Source organism: Megalobrama amblycephala, linkage group LG4, assembly GCF_018812025.1.
Source record: "Megalobrama amblycephala isolate DHTTF-2021 linkage group LG4, ASM1881202v1, whole genome shotgun sequence".
In the NCBI taxonomy this organism is placed as follows: domain Eukaryota; kingdom Metazoa; phylum Chordata; class Actinopteri; order Cypriniformes; family Xenocyprididae; genus Megalobrama; species Megalobrama amblycephala.
Genome location: NC_063047.1, coordinates 50,423,104 through 50,443,859, shown reverse-complemented (window position 1 = coordinate 50,443,859; position 20,756 = coordinate 50,423,104). Strand labels below are relative to the sequence as shown.

The 20,756-nt window shown below is 35.7% G+C and overlaps 1 protein-coding gene across 6 annotated transcripts in view; it reads left to right on the top strand.

Annotated features, from left to right (window-relative positions):
- smtnb (smoothelin b) overlaps window positions 1–20,756 on the top strand; it is an 88,906-nt gene that overhangs the window by 18,032 nt on the left and 50,118 nt on the right. For 5 of the 6 annotated variants that reach the window (XM_048189825.1, XM_048189824.1, XM_048189827.1 and 2 more), the window contains one exon: window positions 10,660–10,729. In XM_048189825.1, the coding sequence (XP_048045782.1) occupies window positions 10,660–10,729 (70 nt within the window). Of the gene's footprint in view, window positions 1–4,394; window positions 4,483–10,659; window positions 10,730–20,756 lie in introns of those variants that run through there. The other variant, XM_048189828.1, reaches the window with a different exon arrangement.

The following is a 20,756-nucleotide window of genomic DNA, read 5'->3' as shown; positions in this document are numbered from 1 at the left end:
CTCGTGCCAAAACTCCCGTTTATTCAATGAATTTCTTCACGTTTGCACTGTTAGTTATGATGAAAGCATTTGTTAGTGTGCAGAAATTGAGTTGCAATGACTTTCATGTGCTCAACAATATGTCTGTGATCGACTACAGTGTTCATCACTGCAACCTTTCATGCCACGATCTGAATATAATGCCATAGATCTGAATGTAATGCAACACTTTTCATGATTTGTTAACCTTGAGAGCTGTAATGGTAAAAAACGTGCTAAAAGAGAGAGTAATACTTGGATATTTCAAATGGAAAGATGTTAGCCAATCACAGCAGTGGGCGTTTACACTGAAGTCTCACAGCAGACACGCCCCTTAAAACAGAGTGTTCAAACCAGAGGGATAAAATCAAGGTAGGAAAAATGCCTTTCATTTCTAAAATATGACAAAAGGAAACATTATAAAACAATGCAGTTCGTGACCCCTTTAAAAAATTCCCCCCAAGGTATACGCAAAATAAAGGGGCGGGGCCTGGTTGAGTTAGTAGTGTGTTGAAACTCTTTTTTTAAGGGGTGGGATTGGCTCTAGAAACATTAGTTGGTTAAACAGTTAATGGAGATTGTTCTTGTAGTTAAATGCAATTTTGTTGTTACTCCCCTATTTAAATTAAAATATAATACCTAAAATGTATGAATTCATAGAAAAGTTTCTCAAAAGAACTGTTGCAAACGTTGCATATACTGTATATATATTTTTTTCTGAATTATGCACATAGGTGTACTGAACATGTAAGCAACCTTCTATCCTCTCTTTTTTTTTGCTTTCACTTTCTTTTCATTCCAACTTCCCATATGATACACACATACCTTTGTTCCTTATTGACTTGATCTCTTCGCTGACTAAAATGTGAAGAATGTTAAAAATGTGCTGCTTCTTTCACCTTAATCTGCCCTTGTCCCTCTCCACGCCTGCTTGTCAAATTTGTTTATTTTATTTCTTTATCCTCAAGTTACTCCTCTCTTTCCATTGCTCTTCCTCAGGCATTATCTCAGTGAGTTTTGAGTAAACATCAGCACCCTTACCTGTATATCAGTTTATAATTGTTAGTAATATTACCCACATCCAACTTGCAACTTGTAGAATGCCTAGTACGTTTACTGAAAGTCACAGGTAACCTTGCACATTTGCTGAAGAGATCCAGTGTGATCATATCTTCACTTATTGGGTATCATATGTTCTTATATCTTCACAAGCAGGTTTTCAATGTGGAAAAAAAGCCTCCTAAGGCAGTTTGGCACAGGTTATTTTCATGTCAGAGAGGTTAGTTTGCCATCAATATTTGAAATTTAATGCAAAACTTCCTGGCCATCTTCTTTCAGTTGATGCTCTGTACAATGGCAACACACAAAGTGCACATAATATGCTGTTTGCAAGATTCTTTTACTCGGAACAAAATTAGCCTTTAATCCAATGTTCTTGTTGGACAAGGCTCTGTTATTTTTGCTTCCGTTGCTCTCACGGTTTTTAAATTAAAACTACTTTTGCTTTACTTAGTGGCTATGAGTTTTAAGCTTGAAAGCATGAAATAACCCAATAAGCTTTTATTCAACAAGGGTGTGTTGAATTGAACAAAAGTGACAAAGACTTTTAAAATGTATCAAAATATTTATATTTTAAATAATTGCTGTTCTTTTGAACTTTCTATTCATCAAAGAATACTGTAAAAGGGTATCATGTTTTCCACAAAAATATGAAAAGGCACAACTGTTTTCAACATTGATAATAATAAGAACCATTATTATTAATAATATTATCAATAATAATTGATAATGACTGAGCAAATCAGCATTTTACATTGATTTCTGAAGGATCATGTGACACTGAAGACTGGAGTAATGATGCTGAAAATTCAGCTTTGATCACAAGAATAAATTACATTTTACAATATATTTGTAAATAGAAAACAGCTATTTTAAACACAATATTACTGTTTTTACTGTGTTTTTGATCAAATAAGTGCAGTCTTGGTGAGCAGAAGACATTCAAAGACATAAAAAAAAATAAAAAATCTTGCCAAAAAACAAAAAATAACGACTTCTTTCAACAATTTCTTCTATTCCTTGTCAGTCTCCTACACTGTGGACGTTGTAAACACAGTGCAGCACTTCCAGGTTCTTCGTCAGAACTCTGGCTCATTATTGGCCGGCTCCTTCGTCAGAATCACACGCATGCGTTGTGCTGCTCACGTGATCAGCTTTGGCCAATTCTGAGCCGGCATTCGGACATAAACACGGAAGCGCTGCACTGCTTCACTACATCAACTGCGTAGGAGACTGACAGGGAAGAGGAGAAATTGTTGAATAAAGTCGTTGTTTTTGTTTTGTTTTTGTGCACAAAAGTATTCTCGTCACTTCGGTTGAACCACTGCAGTCACGTCGACTGTTTTAACAGTCTTTACTACCTTTCTGGAGCTTGAATGCGGTCATTTAGTTTCTATGGGGGGAAAAAAAAACTCTCAGATTTCAACAAAAATATCTTAATTTGTGTTCCGAAGATGAATGAAGGTCTTATGGGTGTGGAACGACTTGAGGGTGAGTAATTAATGACAGAAATTTCATTTTTTGGGTGAACTAACCCTTTAAAATAACAAACTTTAGCACACAAAAAATGCAACGTGAGCTAGTTAAAGGTGCCCAAGAATGCTTTTTCACAAGATGTAATATAAGTCTAAGGTGTCTCCTAAATGTGTCTGTGAAGTTTCAGCTCAAAATACCCCATAGATTTTTTTAAATTAATTTTTTTAACTGCCTATTTTGGGGCATCATTAACTATACACAGATTTTTTCAGCGCGCCGCCCCTTTAATTCGCGTGCTCCCTGCCACACGAGCTCTCAACTATATTACAGTGCATTTACAAAGTTCACACAGCTAATATAACCCTCAAATGGATCTTTACAAGATGTTCGTCATGTATGCTGTATGCATGCTTCGAATTATGTGAGTAAAGTATGTATTTTGATGTTTACATTTGATTCTCTATGAGTTTGAGGCTATGCTCCATGGCTAACGGCTAATGCTACACTGTTGGAGAGATTTATAAAGAATGAAGTTGTGTTTATGAATTATACAGACTGCAAGTGTTTAAAAATGAAAATAGCGACGGCTTTCTTGTCTCCGTGAATACAGTAAGAAACGATGGTAACTTTAACCACATTTAACAGTACATTAGCAACATGCTAACGAAACATTTAGATAGACAATTTACAAATATCACTAAAAATATCATGATATCATGGATCATATCAGTTATTATTGCTCCATCTGCCATTTTTCGCTATTGTTCTTGCTTGCTTACCTTGTCTGTTCACAGATCCAGAGCTTAATTCTGCCTTTCCTTGTCTAATGCCTTGAACATGGGCTGGCATATATGCAAATATTAGGGGCGTACATATTAATGATCCCGACTGTTACGTAACAGTCGGTGTTATGTTGAGATCCGCGTGTTTTCCGGAAGTCTTTTAAACAAATGAGATTTACATAAGAAAGAGAAAGCAATGGAGTTTGAGACTCACTGTATGTCATTTCCATGTACTGAACTCTTGTTATTCAACTATGCCGAGGTAAATTCAAATTTTGATTCTAGGGCACCTTTAAGGAACTAGTGTTTTAATATAACTATATAATAAAACTGTAGCTTTGATTAATATTTTTAGTACTTTCATACTGGAAATAGAATAAAGATAACATGGTAAAAATGCAGATTTGATTACTTTCATATTTAACAGTGGCAATGCAGTCTATATTGTGCCACTGAATAGAAGAATAGCCTCTTGAACATTGTTGATATTTACATCTGCTTTGTATACAGTATTTTACTTTTGTCCCCGTGCGAGTATGAATGTTTTTCCATTGTGTTGTCTGAGTGATTCCCTCGTGTGTACCAGCAGAATTCTTGCCTTTTGAACGTTTTCCTTCTGTGACGTGAGGTCTGTGCATTTGTGCTTTCATGTGTTGTGTTATATCTCAGTTTGACATCTTTTCCTGTGTTCAAAGATTGGCTTTGGGAATCATGGGTGGAAGCTGTGGAGGCTGTTTTGACTCTGGATATAGTTTATAAACTTTGGAATTATTATTAGATGTAGACTATTTATGAAGCTCTGAATATCAAAAAAATGTGCTAAATACATATGATTATGCGATTATTTTGGCAGTTTTAGATGGTTTTATGACACATGAAGGTGCAAAGTTTGAAACTGAGGGGTCCACGGATGCAGTTTATCTGTTGACCTGCAATATAATGAAAGGCAAGAGACTTGAGTTAACCAGGAAGGGTGGGATGTGGGGAGGAAGAGAGTGGGAGTGGTCAGGAAGAAGGGGGAGTGGCCAGTGTGATTATGTGTGTGTGTGTGTGTGTACGGTAGCCGGAGTTCAGTGACTGAGTCCTGCTTTTTATGTGCCGTACACACGTGTGGATTGAGAGCTTCATATAGGAACTCCAGAAGAAGGTAAATGACTCTTTTATAAAGGGTTTTATCATATATTACTATAAGTATTGTGCTGTTGCCATAAGTGTCATAATTTCTACTTCATTGTTTCATTAATATGGATTAAATGGCATAATTTTTTTTTGTTTTAATTGATTCACAGTATTCATTGCTCGAATGTTAATGCATTTTCATTAGTTTTACTACTGGAAAATTAAACATTCACATCCACATTTTATATATATATATATATATATATATATATATATATATATATATATATATATATATATATATATATATATATATATAAACAACACAAAAGTTTGGGGTTGGTAAGATTTTTTTTTTTATTGAAATATTTTCTTGAAAGGAGTCTCTTCTGCTCACCAAGGCTGCATTTATTTGATCAAAAACACAGTAAAATAGTGAAATATTATTACAATTTAAACTAACTGTTTTCTATGTGAATATATTATAAAATGTAATTTATTTCTGTGATGTAAAGCTGAATTTTCAGCATCATTACTCCAGTCTTCAGTGTCACATGATCCTTCAGAAATAATTCTAATATGATGATTTGGGTATTGATTATTAATGTTGAAAACTGTTGTGCTGCTTCATATGTTTGTGGAAATAACTTTCTATTGATTAATAGAAAGTAAAAAAAAAAAAAAGTATTATTTGAAATAGAATTGTCTTTACTGTCACTTTTGATCAACTTAGTGCATTCTTGCTTATTAAAAAAAAAAACATGTATTGACCCCAAATATTTGAACAGTAGTGTCTGCATAATAAACATAGAAAACAAAAATCTTTTAGTGCTAAAATATTTAAATATATCTAAAAATGCAAATTGAAATTTCCATCATTGTTTGAGAGAGACAAAGAGAACCCGACCTGTAGATTGGCAGTAAAGCTCCCAGTCTTTGTTGGATATTCAGTGAATATGAAGTATGATCTCTTCATCTCTCATTTTAACGTGTGTGTGTGTGTGTGTGTGTGTGTGTGTGTGTGTGTGTGTGTGTGTGTGTGTGTGTGTGTTAGAGCCAAAATGACAGGCCCTGCTACTGTATTTCACTCATCATGAGTTAAGTGTGTGTGTGGTTCACCAGATTTATCTAGACGCTCATGGAAAATGACACTGACTGCTTCACACACACTAGATCTTATGAGCTTTGTGCTCTCAACTACCTTCAGCAATTTAGAAGATGTAAAGCTTTATGTGGCATTAAGGGGAAAAAAAAATTTTCATGCAAGTAGGAGTAAAGCAGAGATCTTGTGAGAGTTCAGGAGAGTCCATTTGGCTCACACTTTACTGTGGTCACATCTGAGCTCATCTGAAACTGCTGCAGAATGATTGCTAGATTAAACCTGTCTTAAAGGTTTTACCACATACATACGCATTAAAGTCAGCGTTCACTCAAAAATAAAATCGGTCGTAAGTTTTCTCACCCTCATGTCACTTAGAACCACATACTGAGGGAAGCAGCTTTTTCCATGATAAAAGTAAACGGGGACTGGGGCTTTTTAATCTCCTAAAGGATAAAAAACTACTATAAAAGTTGTTCATGCATCTTGCGCACTATAATCAAAGTGTTTGAAAGCCATCCGACAGCTTTGTGTAAAGAACAGGCTAAAATTTAAGACCGCTTCAGTTCACAGATCTTTATTTTTGGGTGAAATGTCTCTTTAATGGCAACCTTGATCTGAACTTCAGAAAAAGCCATTTCTCATGTGTTTTCATGGCAAGCATCTTGTAATTATAGTGTAGAAATATGGATGTGACTGCTGCTGAGCAGTGTCTGCGTCTGTTTGCTTTATCTGTTCTTTACAGACAGAAAAATGATGCTTTGCTGTTGTTTGCAAGTAAAATCTTGCAGGTTTACTGCGGACATGTCAGTCACCGATTTACATATGTTAGGTTTAAATCGTTCTCTCAGGCGGGCTTTCAAGACTTCAGCTGGTCTGAAACAAAAACACACTCAAACACATGACCTCGTGTAATGCCTGATTATTTCTGTTTGTGCAGGGCTGCTGATTAACTGTGGTTTGGTGTTTATTGTACCATATAACTGTTAATCCTTTTACAGCAGGTAGACAATCGCCGTTAAGCCAAGAAGACTTAAAGTCCACAGCGTTAAGCTAACACTAAACATCTTAGTCCTTTCAGCCTTCTTAACAACTTGCATACAAACTCAAAAACTCAAACGGTCTGGTTCACCTGTTTGAGAGAATTCTTTGTATTTATTAACACTCTGAGGTCTGAGGGTATCGCCGGTGATACCACCGCGTTTTTTTTTCTTACCAGTGTGAAAGAGACTCAAAATACTCCGTTAATGTTGCACATACAATTAAGAGTTATACACCATTTTAATCTGTGGAATATCTTCTTTTATTTGTGTACACTCAGAGTAAAAACAAAATGTTGTGCTTTTTGTAAAATAAAGAAAACTAACATGATGCGTGATCTCTCCTCTCCCTCTGAACGAACTCCAATCTGATAGTTCTCAGAAAATGAACTGTAACTTAGTGAATACTAATCACAAAAAAATTTGACTTATGTCTAAAAAAACATTGAAATGTCAGGTTTTAAATCGTGTAAGTCAAATCAAAAACAAACATTCTGTGTTTATGTAATCTGTATGAAAAGAGAGCCATGTCAGAAATCTGTGATTCAGCTCATTATCCACTAATGTGGCCACGCCCACGGAGCCAGCGCTATTCAGATGCAAATTCAGAGTCAATACATGCATTCATCGTCTCAATCGTGTATTTATTGTCTTGAAAAGTGTTTTGAATAGCCATAGTTAGCGATCTCTGTCCTCTGTTAGTTCGGTTAGTTCCTGGATTGCCTATTCTTTAGTGCTCAGGCATTTGTGGACTAAAGGTGTACAGAGCGCCCTCCGGCTGCAAGTATGAATTGAAAACACAGTATCCAGCACTCATAGTAATGACAATAAATCCTGAATAAATATTACTCTTCTGTATTGAAAATTGACAAACATATGAGAATCCATCAATATTTCTCCAAATGTGCATGCTTTAAGCTAAAAGCCTATATGAAATGCCATAGAGGTAACATAATTGTTCAGACACTTTGCATCACAGAAATACATTATATTTTAAAGAATATAATAGAATACCATTATTTTAAATTGTAATAATATTTCACAGTATTGCTGTTTTTTCTTTATGTTTGATTTACACATGATGAGATTTGAATCCTAATCACAGAGGGTTTTTTCACAGCCTACCTGACTGAAAGGCCTCATTAATATGCAAGTCATTTCAGGTCATTATTATGTGATTCTTTTGTCTTCTCAGGTGAGAATCACCCATTATACATGATGATTCACGCCTCCACGCATACTGTGTTTCTTGACCAAAGATGTTTTAGAAAATTTAAATCTTTCTATTGTTTTATATGAAAAAGCAGGCAGCATAATTTTTACCTCATTTTGAAGCAAAAACTCTAGTCTACAACCTCAAATACCCAGAAGTCTTGTGAACAAGATTTAATATATATTTTTTGGCTTTATTTCAGTGACTTAAGTTTTTTGTTTTTTCAATAACCACGCATAAACGTTATTCCTTCAAAAACACAAACATGTACATACATGTTCCTCACATATTATTGTAGCCTAGTTTGTGCTGAATACAGTGTAATGACACTTTTTCCATTTAATATGTTTATGAACAACTGAAAAAAGCACGAATGTCAGGGCATGTCAAAACTTCTCCAGGGTCCCAAAAATCCTCAGACCCCTGAGGGTTAATATTCTCATAAATTTAAGTTATCTGCACAGCATGTTATTTCTTTATCAGCTTTCATTGCAATTTTGCATGTTGAAACAAATGTTGATGTTTTAAAATTTGTGTAATTTGTGACATTTCTATGAAAGCCTATTGCCACCATGGATTAAAAAATGTGTATATCACAATTCTGGCTTTATTTCTCTCAATTACGAGTTCCTATCTCGCAATTTTGACTTAACATCTCGAAATTGTGAATTTTTTTTTCCCCCCTCACAATTGCAAGTTTATATATATATTTTTCTCACAATTGTCTCTTTTAAGGGCTACCTAATTGCATGAACAAAATGACCTGCCTATCACAAAATACATATTTTGTTCAAGAAATGTTTTGGTTCATTTCATTTCATTTTTATATTAATGCAAAAAATCACACATGATGCACCAAATTAACATTTCATTCTCGTTTTGGCCCATTTGCCCCGCTCATTTTCATTTTATTAATTTGTTCATGTATTCTAAATGAAATTGTAATAATATATATAATGAATGTGCTGTGTTGTGTATAGGCGACAAATAATAAGTCATTAGTAGGTTGTTTCTCCAGAACACTGTGGCTTTATGGCCCTATCAGAACATTGCTTTAGTTTGAGCTTTCATTTGCTCAACCAGTGGTGTGGTACTTTTGTTTTAGTCTTAAGCTGTCAGCATAAATAAAAATTCTGTTTAATTGGGATGATGGTGGCCAAAATCTGACTGAAATTGAAAGGTTAAAGGGATAGTTCACCCCAAAGGACGGGACACACCAAGCCAATGAATGGCCGTCAGGCCGTTTTTGAGTGTCAGTCGGCTTTATTTTTTTTTTCTCAAAAGAGAAAACGTGTAAAGTCAAGATGGTACATCATCTCCATCTCTGCCCAGAAAACCCGTCCGATGTAACGTTAAAGGATTAGTTCACTTTCAAATTAAATTTTCCTGATAATTTACTCACCTCCATGTCATCCAAGATGTTCATGTCTTTCTTTCTTCAATCGAAAAGAAATTAAGGTTTTTGATGAAAACATTCCAGGATTTTTCTCCTTATAGTGGACTTCAATGGCCTCCAAACAGTTGAAGGTCAAAATTACAGTTTCAGTGCAGCTTCAAAGAGCTTTAAACGATACCAGACGAGGAATAAGAGTCTTATCTAGCGAAACGATCGGTCATTTTCGATTTTCATTTTCATTTTCAACAAATGATCGCCTTCCAAGTGGTTTCGCCAAAACCACACTTTCGTATTCTTCAAAAAGCTTACTCTGTATGTCCTACGCCTTCCCTATTCTACTTACGGAACGAACGCAGCGCCAATTCCATTTTTTTCCGTAAGTAGAATAGGGAAGGCGTAGGACATACAGCGTAAGCTTTTTGAAGAATACGAAAGTGTGGTTTTGGCGGAGGAGAATAATCCTGGAATGTTTTCATCAAAAACCTTAATTTCTTTTCGACTGAAGAAAGAAGGACATGGACATCTTGGATGAGGGTGAGTAAATTATCAGGAAAATTTTAGTTGAAAGTGAACTAATCCTTTAAGTCGGGTTCTCGACTCTCTGTGGTCATTTAAAAATCCCATGGCACTTGTCCTAAAAGAGTAGGGGTGTAACCCTGGTGTCCTGGCCACATTCCCTCCATTGACCCCATCTGCTGGATTGGCTCGATCACTCTCTCCTCTCCACCTATAGCTGTTGTGAGGTGAGCGCACACTGGTGCCGTTGTACTGTGGCTGCCGTCACATTATCCAAGTGGATGCTGCACACTGGTGGTGGTTGAGGAGAGACCCCTTTGGGTGTACAGAAGTACATAGTAAAGCACTATTTAAATGCCTTGTTTCATTTTGTCAATCAACACCAGATTCTGCTTCATAATTAAAGCTGCGACAGTTGAGTGCATGAAGTGTCATAGTCCGGGTATTTAAAGTGTACTTTTTCTATTTGGAATTTTCAGTGTGAACGCTACTCGCACTATTTATACTACAAAACTGCATAGAATACTAAATAAGTATGCAAATTGGGACACACCTATTACATCATGACTGAAGAACAGATGAGTATCCACTTTGAAAACCCACTGGCACTCACTGAACCATCTGCCGGAAAATGCAGAAAACAAATAAAGTATACAACTCAAACCAATGAAATGACGTCTTCTGCTTGAATTAAACACCTTTTGCACTTTTTGTCAAATTGGACATTGCATGTTAATCATGAAAGATGGTTTACTAACCAATCAGTTGTTCTGTCCAAAATCAATCTGTATGCAGTTCTGATGGTTGAATTTCTATTGAACTGGAATTTTGTGTTTTAGCCACATTTATCTTGATCTATAGTCAGTATGATTTTTGTCATTGAATAGGGCTTCAGAGGCAATGAATTTAAGTTTATTTACTTATTTGTTTGTTTTTTGCAGATCGAGCAGGATAACATCAAGGCAGAAGCACTCATCAGCCAATCAGAGAGAATTGAGAACCACAGAGAAGGCAAGTTAAATCACACAAAACAATCACTTAATCATCTGAGAATAGAGTTTAATCTTGCAAAAAAAAAAAAAAAAAAAGTATAGAAACATTCCACACAGAGGTAGACTATGGGCATTCAGTGCCCCTAGAGATGTAAAGCTCATTTTATGTCTGCCAAACAGACTTTCATACCCCCCGCCCCTTCAGGTCAACCCCTATATTTAGACACAGTCTGTTGAAGTAAAACTCCTTTCCTGTGACCCTGACATTTGTGGTGTTAGTGGTCCTTACTCAGCTGCACAACCCAGTAATTTTGGCCAGGGTGAGAGCAAGGCCAAGCAAAGACGGCCTTAATGAGTGCAGAAATTAGACATTTTGGGAAGCCACTGTTTGTTATTCAGATGGAGACAAAGGAAGTTTGGGGTTGGGACAGGACAGGGAAGAGCATTGTGGAGAATGAGGGAGGGGACATGCTTTTGTCTTGCAAGTGTTATGAAGTTTGGGTCAGAGATTTAAACACATTTTGAGTTGAAGACCTATGAAGCACTATGTTGGTACAGTAGTACAGTGATGGTGTCAGGTGGTAATACCACAGTACTTCATAATCTGCCTAATATTAAAATGTTAAAGGAATAAATCACATGTATTCATTTCTGGGAATTATTTATTACTGGGCGAAGGAGAGGCTTATGAGGTAAAAATTTGAAATTATGATCTAAAAAGTCAAAATTATTAAAGTCATAATTATGAAAAAAAATCAGAATTAAGACATTTAAGTCATTTAAGTTGAAATTAAAGTCATGACAAAGTCAGACAATCATAATAATGACATAAGTCAAAATTATGAAGTATTGTTATAATGAGAAAAAAGTCAAAATTATGAAAAACTAAATCATAATTGTGAGTCAAGTTGAAAATGAGATAAAAAAATAATTACGACAGCCAAAATTCTAGTTACAATTATAAGAAAGTCAAAAATATTGATATTTCGAAATATCTAGTATCTGAAATGATTCCAATACTCCTTTCTGCAGTATCAACACCGATACCAGCTGCGCTTTCTTGCTCTCTTCTCCAACAACGAGTTGACACACGCACCCGCCTCCTCTCATTCAGTCGTCTCATTCACTCGGGTTAAATAGGGTTGGTGTGACTGGCTTTGAATTTTGGCACAGGATTGCACATAATTCTACTCATTCAGCACACATAATAAAGACGCCTCTGACTTACAAGTGCCAAAATGATCTCTTTTTCAAAGCCTATTAATGGTCAAATACACTAAAAAAAATAATGTCACAATGCCCATCTTGAGTATTATCGTAAACAAAATTGTAAACAGTTCGGGAAGAATATGTAACTAACAGTATTTTGGATCTGTGCATGTGTCAGGTCTTAAAGTGACAGCAGCCTAATAAACGCCACTCTCTATTTTGATAATGTTAATCAAACAACAAAAGAAAAAGAGAAAATCATTTACTGCTTTTGACTGATTAACTTATTTAACTTTAATTGATTAATCTGTATTTAATTTTTACAGTGAAGTTTATCCAATGTAATTTTAAATTTGATTACTTTGTTTCTTTTTATTTAGTTTCTTACCTGAAGACTACTGTTAGACCTACCTGAGAAAAATAAAAACTATTTAATTTGTATTGTTGTACCAAACAATAATTTGGAACAGCAATTTGTAAATTACCCCATTGTAAACATTTGTGAGGGAATTTTAATGGTAATTGATCATTGTTTATATATGAAAAAAGCTTAAAAGCTTTATCATATAAGTGATCTCTTAAGAAGAAATTTTGATTGCCTAGACTTTCAATGGATGGACAAAAAAAGAAAGATTAAAAATATCTATATTACAGTATATGCAGCATTTTCCCCCCGTAGTATCAAAAATGGTTTATAATATTGATACTTTTCACGGTGTCATATTGAAGTTAGAAATTCCAGTATCGTGACAACACTAGAAGACACGCTAAGTCATAATTGAGAAGTCAAAATTGAGTCGTAGTTATGACAAAAAATTATGAAATTATGAAGTACTAAGTCATTATGAGAAAGTCAAAATTGTGACAAACTAAATCATAATTATGAGAAGTTGAGATAAAATGTCAATTGACAGCTGAAATTGAGATAAAAAGTCATAATTATGACAGCCAAAATTCTAGTCATAATTATTAGAAAGTCAAAATGAAGACACACTAAGTCATAACTGAGAAGTCTAAATTCAGTCAGTTATGAAATTATGAGATACTAAGTCAAAATTGTGACATATTTAGCCATAATTATGAGATAAAAAGTTGATCAGTTGAAATCATGTCATAATGTCATTGTATAAGTCATAATTGATGTCAAAAGTGAGACTTTTATGACTTTTTATGTCATAATTATGATTTAATAAATAAATAAAGTGTTTTTTTTTTGTTTTTTTTTCTTATGTGGCAGAAATGGGCTTCCATACAAATCCCATTTGTGTTAGAGTATATACAATTTACCTGAAAATGTGAAGGAAAGATTAAAGGTTTAGTTCACCCAAAAATGAGAATTCTGTCATTTATTACTTGCCCTCATGCCGTTCCACACCCATAAAACCTTCGTTAATCTTCGGAACAAAAATTAAGATATTTTAGTTGAAATCCGAATCATTTCCTCTCTCAAGATCCATTAATGTACTAAAAACATATTTAAATCAGTTCATGTGAGTACAGTGGTTCAATATTAGTATTATGAAGCTACGAGAATATTTTTGGTGTGCCAAAAAAAAACCCAAAATAATGACTTATATAGTGATGGCCGATTTCAAAACACTGCTTCAGGAAGCTTCGGAGCATAAATGAATCAGTGTATCGAATCATGATTCAGATCACATGTCAAACTGCCAACGGCTGAAATCACTTGTCATTGCTCCCTATGGAGGCCTCACAGAGCCATCAGATTTCAACTAAAATATCTTAATTTGTGTTCTGAAGACTAATGAAGGTCTTACGGGTGTGGAACGGCATGAGGGTGAGTAATAAATGACAGAATTTTCATTTTTGGGTGAACTAACCCTTTAATATATAGTTCATCTAGTACTTAATACAAATATATAGTTCTTTTCACTTTTGGAGAGTAAATTTCATTTTTAGGTAAAATTTTTCTTTCACAAAAGATATAGTGCATCTGTAATACCTGATTTCCATACCAGCTAAAACAAATCTGTTTATCCAAAGAGATGATTGAGGGACTTTGTTGGGTTTGACATGTGCTATTTTATAGCCTAGCATTTGTCTGAGAGTGTGGAGAGCCTTTCTTTGTGCTGAAGCTGAAGAATGCGTCTGGGGTTTGGATCTCTGAACTTCATTGCCTGCCACATCTCTTGTGGTAAACAAAGCAGACAAGATGGTAATCAAATTAAGCACTCGACTAGGCCATAGCCTCAAGACCTCACAGTTACACATCTAAGATGTGTCATTTATATTCACTTACTCTTAATTTACTGAAGGAAGTCCTTTAAGGGAGTTTCTGACTGCTATTAACAAATGTTTTACTCTATATACATCTTTAACTATAGTTACAATCTAGTAAGTATTTCAAATGTTTGAATATTAAATGTTACATTTGACCTTCTCAGCAGCATATTGCCATAAAAAAATGTATCATAAATCTTTAATATTTGAAAACATTACTGTAAAGGCCTTTTAAGGAGTATATCCTGACTCTAAGCAATGAAAATAACAGAAGACGTAGACTAAGCAGCCCAGAAGCACAGACTGTGCTCTGCTCCTTCAGAGATCTGAGAATGGTGGAAACAGAACGATACTTCCTGACCAGATGTGAAAAGTATCAGGATGTCGGCAAGACTGCTTTCCTACAAATTACAGGGATCTGCTGAGAAACGCTGTTACCTTAAAAGAGCATTAGCTCTCTCTCATTACAGCCAGAGTCTGAAGCGTGAATGTGGATCTCTCAAGCATCATCAGTCAGATGAGCATTTTGACGCTTTTGCCACGCTATAAAAACGTCACATGTCTCAGGTTTAAATTTGGTAACTTTCAATAACAGCTTAATGAAAGAATGAAAAAAGTCAGTTATCATAAAGTAGCCCATTTTAGTTTATATCTTCAAATTTGAGCTGGTACATGTATGTAATGTTGTCAAATATTGGGCTATAGGCTGAAGGTTTGACGCTAATGTCACTTCCTGTACCCACCATGTATTCTCTGTCCTTGTTCCCCCAAACAGCCTTTGCCCTGAGTGTGCGTATACTCAGGAAATGTGAAAGGAAATGTCCTATCTCCACCCAGCATGCACAGCTCATTACAATAACCATCTGACATTCCTTTGGCTTCGTTCTGTTCGTTTTGTCCGTGACTGGCTGCATATATTTGCCTTTTATATGTTGAGAATACATTGGAATGAATGAGTATTTCGCCATACATGCTAATGCAAATCTTGCAAATCTCCTGAAAGAAATTCAGAATTCATACATTCAGTATGCATGTAATGCTCATGAGTGTTTGCATTAGCTTGTCTGATTAAATGTTGAATTGCTGATGGTCCAGTATTTCTTAAACTAACAAGATGGTTTATTATATTTGTTTTCAGCTTATGGTTCTATAATTACCTGTAAATGTTAGAAATTTACGCAAATTCCATTTCACAAAAGGGGTTATCCTGACAGCAAGCGAATTTACGTTTGACTTCTCAGACTTCAGTGAACAAGTGACGTTGTGTGCATTCGCGTCTAATAGAACGGGAGAGCAATAATTCTAAACTTAGTCTAAAATATTTTGCATCCAAAAGTGTAAGCACTTCAAAACTCTTCCCACAATTACAACAGCACTATAAACTGCAGTGTATGTTCTTGCCAGATGCAGCAAGATGGACAGACTCTTTTATTTAAAGACAGACACGGTTTGTTCAGGAAACCACAGTTTATTTAAAAAAAAAAAAAAGTTTGTTTTTCCCCTGCTGTACCAAAAACGTACCAAACGGAGACTTCAGAACTGAGGTATACATACTGAACTGTCATTTTTGTGTACCGTTACACCCCTATGAAATACTGGAAAAAAAGAGTAAAAGGTAACATTACAGATTTTTGGTTGAGTCTATAATATTCAGAAAGTGATAACCAATTTTAATTTGAAATACTTTTCAACAACACTAGACTACTGTACCATAACATGATTTTAGAGAAAAATGCAATTCATAACATTTATTTAGCAGTGGGATTTTTTTTTTTGCTTTAAAGCAGCGGTTCCCAAACTTTTTTTTCCTGCACACCCCCTTCTATGTCCCAACCGGGTTGGCGCACCCCCAATCCCCACTTCAAAAAAAAAAAAAAAAAACGCAACAAAGCTTTGTTTTATCGCCATATAAAGACTCATGTTTAATCATGCGCAAAGAACCAGAACACGCATGACAATAACAACATCAACAAAGTTTCAATATAATGCAACAAAGCTACGAACAAGCTTCCACTTTTAAGAGGACGAGTGACAGACACAGGCTCAGTGACTACGTTTACATAATCCGATTTTAATACGATTAAGACAATACTCTGATTAAGAAAGGACCATGTAAACAGCATACTTGAAGTAAACACAAATCGAATTAAGACGTGGAGTATTCCTATTTTAGTCGCATTATTGGACTGCATTGTAGACATGTACACACCTTAATCACACTATTAACGTCATGTGGGAGTTTTCGCCACATTTTGCCACAGGACACATAATACACACACGGCAGTGGTCAACCGTTTTGACGGCAAACAAGTGAGCAAGCGTCAAGCAAGAAGCCACAAATCAAATTCCTCTCACCTCATCTCTCATCCAGGACCTCTGAGTTTGTCGCGGTGACATGAATAAAAGTTGCCGAATTAAAGTACAGGAGGCCTGTTGCTGGAGAATTTGTATCCACCGTTGTCTATTTACTGAGCCCCACACATGAGAGGGAAAATAAATAGTAGCCTGGCCTAAATCGTGCAAATGATTTACTAATTTGTTCCCTCTATGTATAAATCGAGGGAACGAATTAAAAACAACAATGCACACAATTTATTTATTTATTCTTGCATGTCATGTGCGGGCTCCGTATATATATTTGCACGTATTGCATGTCAAATAATTAACTGCACTTGAAGCTTTCGTAAGATTAAAAATGAAAACACCCAAAACTGTATATGGCACAAACTGTGTGGTGATGATACGTGAAATTCTGTAGAGAACGTCGGACAGCGTGCTGTGGGGACATAATAACGTTTGCCATTAATCGATCTATGTTCTATAACATGTAAAATGGGAACATGAATGGAATATTCTAAAAGCAACTCATGTAAACACCTTAATCATAATATTGTCTTATTCAGAATAAGGTCAGTAATCAGATTACTGCTGTCCATGTAAACGTAGTCAGTAACAGAAAGCACGGTTATTTTCAGCCGCGTAAAAGAAACATTGCAGCAATAGGCTATGAATGAAATGAGTTGGCACGCATATAGCCTAGCTTGCAGTGCATAAAAGAAGAGCAGTGCGTAGAAGAAGACGGCAGCTGTCTTCTACGTTTCTATCAAAAACTAATAAATTATAGTTTTTTATTTAAAATAAAAGCGATTACAAAGGAAATGTTTACTGTTCATGTTTTTTTATTGTATGGAAAAATCACACTTTAAAAAAACAGACCGCCATTACATTTTTCCTCTCGCGCACCCCTTGGTGGCAGCTCGCATACCCCTGGGGGTGCGCGCACCACACTTTGGGAATCCCTGCTTTAAAGGATTAGTTCACTTTCAAATGAAAATCACCCCAAGCTTTACTCACCCTCAAGCCATCCTAGGTGTTTTTGACTCTGATGAACACAATCTGAGATATGTTAATAAATATCCTGACGTATCCGAGCTTTATAATGGCTTTATCCATCATAAACGTACTTCACACGGCTCTGGGGGGGTAAATAAAGGCTTTCTGAAGTGAAGCGATACGTTTGTGTAAAAAAAATCCATATTTAACAAGTTATGAAGTAAAATATCTAGCTTCCGCCAGACCGCCTTCTGTATTCAAGTTATGGAAAAAGTTTTTGCAGAATACAGAAGGCGGTCTGGCGGAAGCTAGATATTTTAACTTCATAATAGTGTTGTCAAAAGTACCGGTACTTCGGTACCAAGTCGGTACTGAAATTTTTAAAATGGTACGATACCCGCATTTCTGTAGTACCGAGAATCCGGATATATTCGGTGCCCACTGATAGTGCTGTTGGCAGTATTTACGTGAATATGACACGAGTGAAGCACAAAGCTTTGATTACAAAAGAAATAATAGGTTAGCAATTAAATGTGAAATCGCATCGCAACAACATTTAGGTTCATGCCGAATGAGAGAGGTGCGTGAGTCCATACATTTAAGCTTTGTATTCTGTTTTGCGAATCGCGATCTGGTCACCCGATTAGCAGAGAATTTAACAATATTCCATTAGTTATTCCACATGGAATCTCTGTTTATTTTCCCAAATCTTCACTCACGCAGGGGTTTATAAACATTTCTTTCTTTCACATTTAGGCCTATTATAGGCTATTCGCATTCTTTACTGTGGTAAAGTAGAAAAACACCGTAGGACAGAAACCTTTTTGCTTGCATGTCAATTTCTATTTAACACAGTTTGTGCTCGTTATTGGACTTTATAAAGTGCGTCAAGTTAATTTGTCTATAGCACGTTTCGCACACGCTGGTGATTTTTACTTCCGCTTTTAGTCTGACAGCGCAAAACCAAACATAGCCTGAATGTCTTGCCCCTGCGGAGGATAAAACTTGCTCTTCAGACCTTACAACAAGTGTCAGTTGCTTGTAACGTCAGGAGATAACATGAAGATCTTATTAAAGGTGCCCTAGATTATGTTTTTAAAAGATGTAATATAAGTCTAAGGTGTCATTATAAACATTATAAACGCGCCGATTTTATGCTGCGGCCCCTTTAAATCCCGTGGTCCACGCCCACAGAGCTCGCGCTTGCCTTAAAGGTCCCGTTTTTCGTGGTTTTTTTGAAGCTTGGATTGTGTTTATAGTGTGCAATATAACATGTGTTCATGTTTCGCGTGTAAAAAAACACAGTATTTTTCACATAATTTACTTATCTGTATACCGCTGTTTCCACTGTCATAAAAACGGGCTGATGACTTCCTTGTTCTATGAAGTCCCTCCTTCAGAAATACGTAACGAGTTCTGATTGTGCCAGCGGTTCCTGTGTTGTGATTCGACAGCAGCTTAGCGCACCGTGCCCGGAAAGGTCACGCCTCTTACCATAACGTGGAGATGCACGCGCTCAGTGTTATTGTAAACATGTCTTTAATTTTACCCTATCAATTTGAGCCGGAATCAGACCCGGTGATTGGACTGCGGGATGAAAATAACAGCGTTTCGACGACATGGAGACAAACACACTCTACAAACGCAACTCTTGTGTATTCCTGTGGGCGGAGGTTAGTCAAAAAACTGTTTTAGTGACGTCATTAAAGAAGGAAGTAGAGGGATGTAGTCCAAACTGGCCGTTCGATGTAGGCGACTTCTGTTAAATAAAATATCTCGCTTGGCATTGAACTTTGAGCTTTAAAATTTTACAGATTTTATTTATACTCTAACAACAACATTACACACTAACTAAAGTTTGAAACATGGGATCACGAAGAATGGGACCTTTAAACAGTGCCTTAACAAAGTTTACACAGCTAATATAACCCTCAAAATGGATCTTTACAAAGTGTTCGTCATGCATGCGTCGGATTATGTGAGTATTGTATACTGTTATATTGTTTACTTCTGATTTTGAATGAGTTTGATAGTGCTCCGTGGCTAACGGCTAATGCTACACTGTTAGAGAGATTTATAAAGAATGAAGTTGTGTTTATGCATTATACAGACTGCAAGTGTTTAAAAATGAAAATAGTGATGGCTCTTGTCTCCGTGAATACAGTAATAACCGATGGTAACTTTAACCACATTTAACAGTACATTAGCAACATGCTAATGAAACATTTAGAAAGACAATTTACAAATATCACTAAAAATATCATGTAATCATGGATCATGTCAGTTATTATTGCTCCATCTGCCATTTTTCGCTATTGTTCTTGCTTGCTTACCTAGTCTGATGATTTGGTTGTGCACATCCAGACGTTAATACTGGCTGCCCTTGTCTAATGCCTTTTATAATGTTGGAAACGTGGGCTGGCATATGCAAATATTGGGGGCGTACATATTAATGATCCCGACTGTTACGTAACAGTCGGTGTTATGTTGAGATTCGCCTGTTCTTCGGAGGTCTTTTAAACAAATGAGATTTATATAAGAAGGAGGAAACAATGGAGTTTGAGACTCACTGTATGTCATTTCCATGTACTGAACTCTTGTTATTTAACTATGCCAAGATAAATTCAATTTTTCATTTGAGGGCACCTTTAAAGACAAATCGTCTCTTTCCTGCTCGTGTCCTCATCCTTCTCAAAGCGCAGAGCAGTAGGTTATATCAAAGACTATAATAACGGGACTTTGGCTATATGACGCAACTTTGTGTGGAAATAAAAGAACAAATGTTTTTAAAATAATATTTAGGCTGACTTTCTTATTATTTAGGTTACCATTATTTATTTACCACTATTTATTTCATAGTTTTACAGGCTAGTGTGTTGTTTTACCAGCATGGACCAGCACTTGACCAGCATAAACCAGCTCATACCAGCTTCAAAACCTACCTTACCAGCATATGCTCATTTTTTTCAACAGTACAAAATGGAAGTTTGAGCATTTTTTTTATATACATTTCTAAATGTATTTTATTGAGGTAGCCTATACATACACACACACACACTCCAAATCATATTTAATGTTTTTAAAATAGGCTATATAAAATAGTAAAATAGTTCCAAAAGATTTTTCTGTGGTACCGAAATTGGTACAGAGAACCGTAAAATTTTCATGGTATCAGTACCGACTACTGGAATTTTGGTACCGTGGCAACACTTCTTCATAACTTGTTAAATATGGATACTTTTTTACACAAACACATCGCTGCA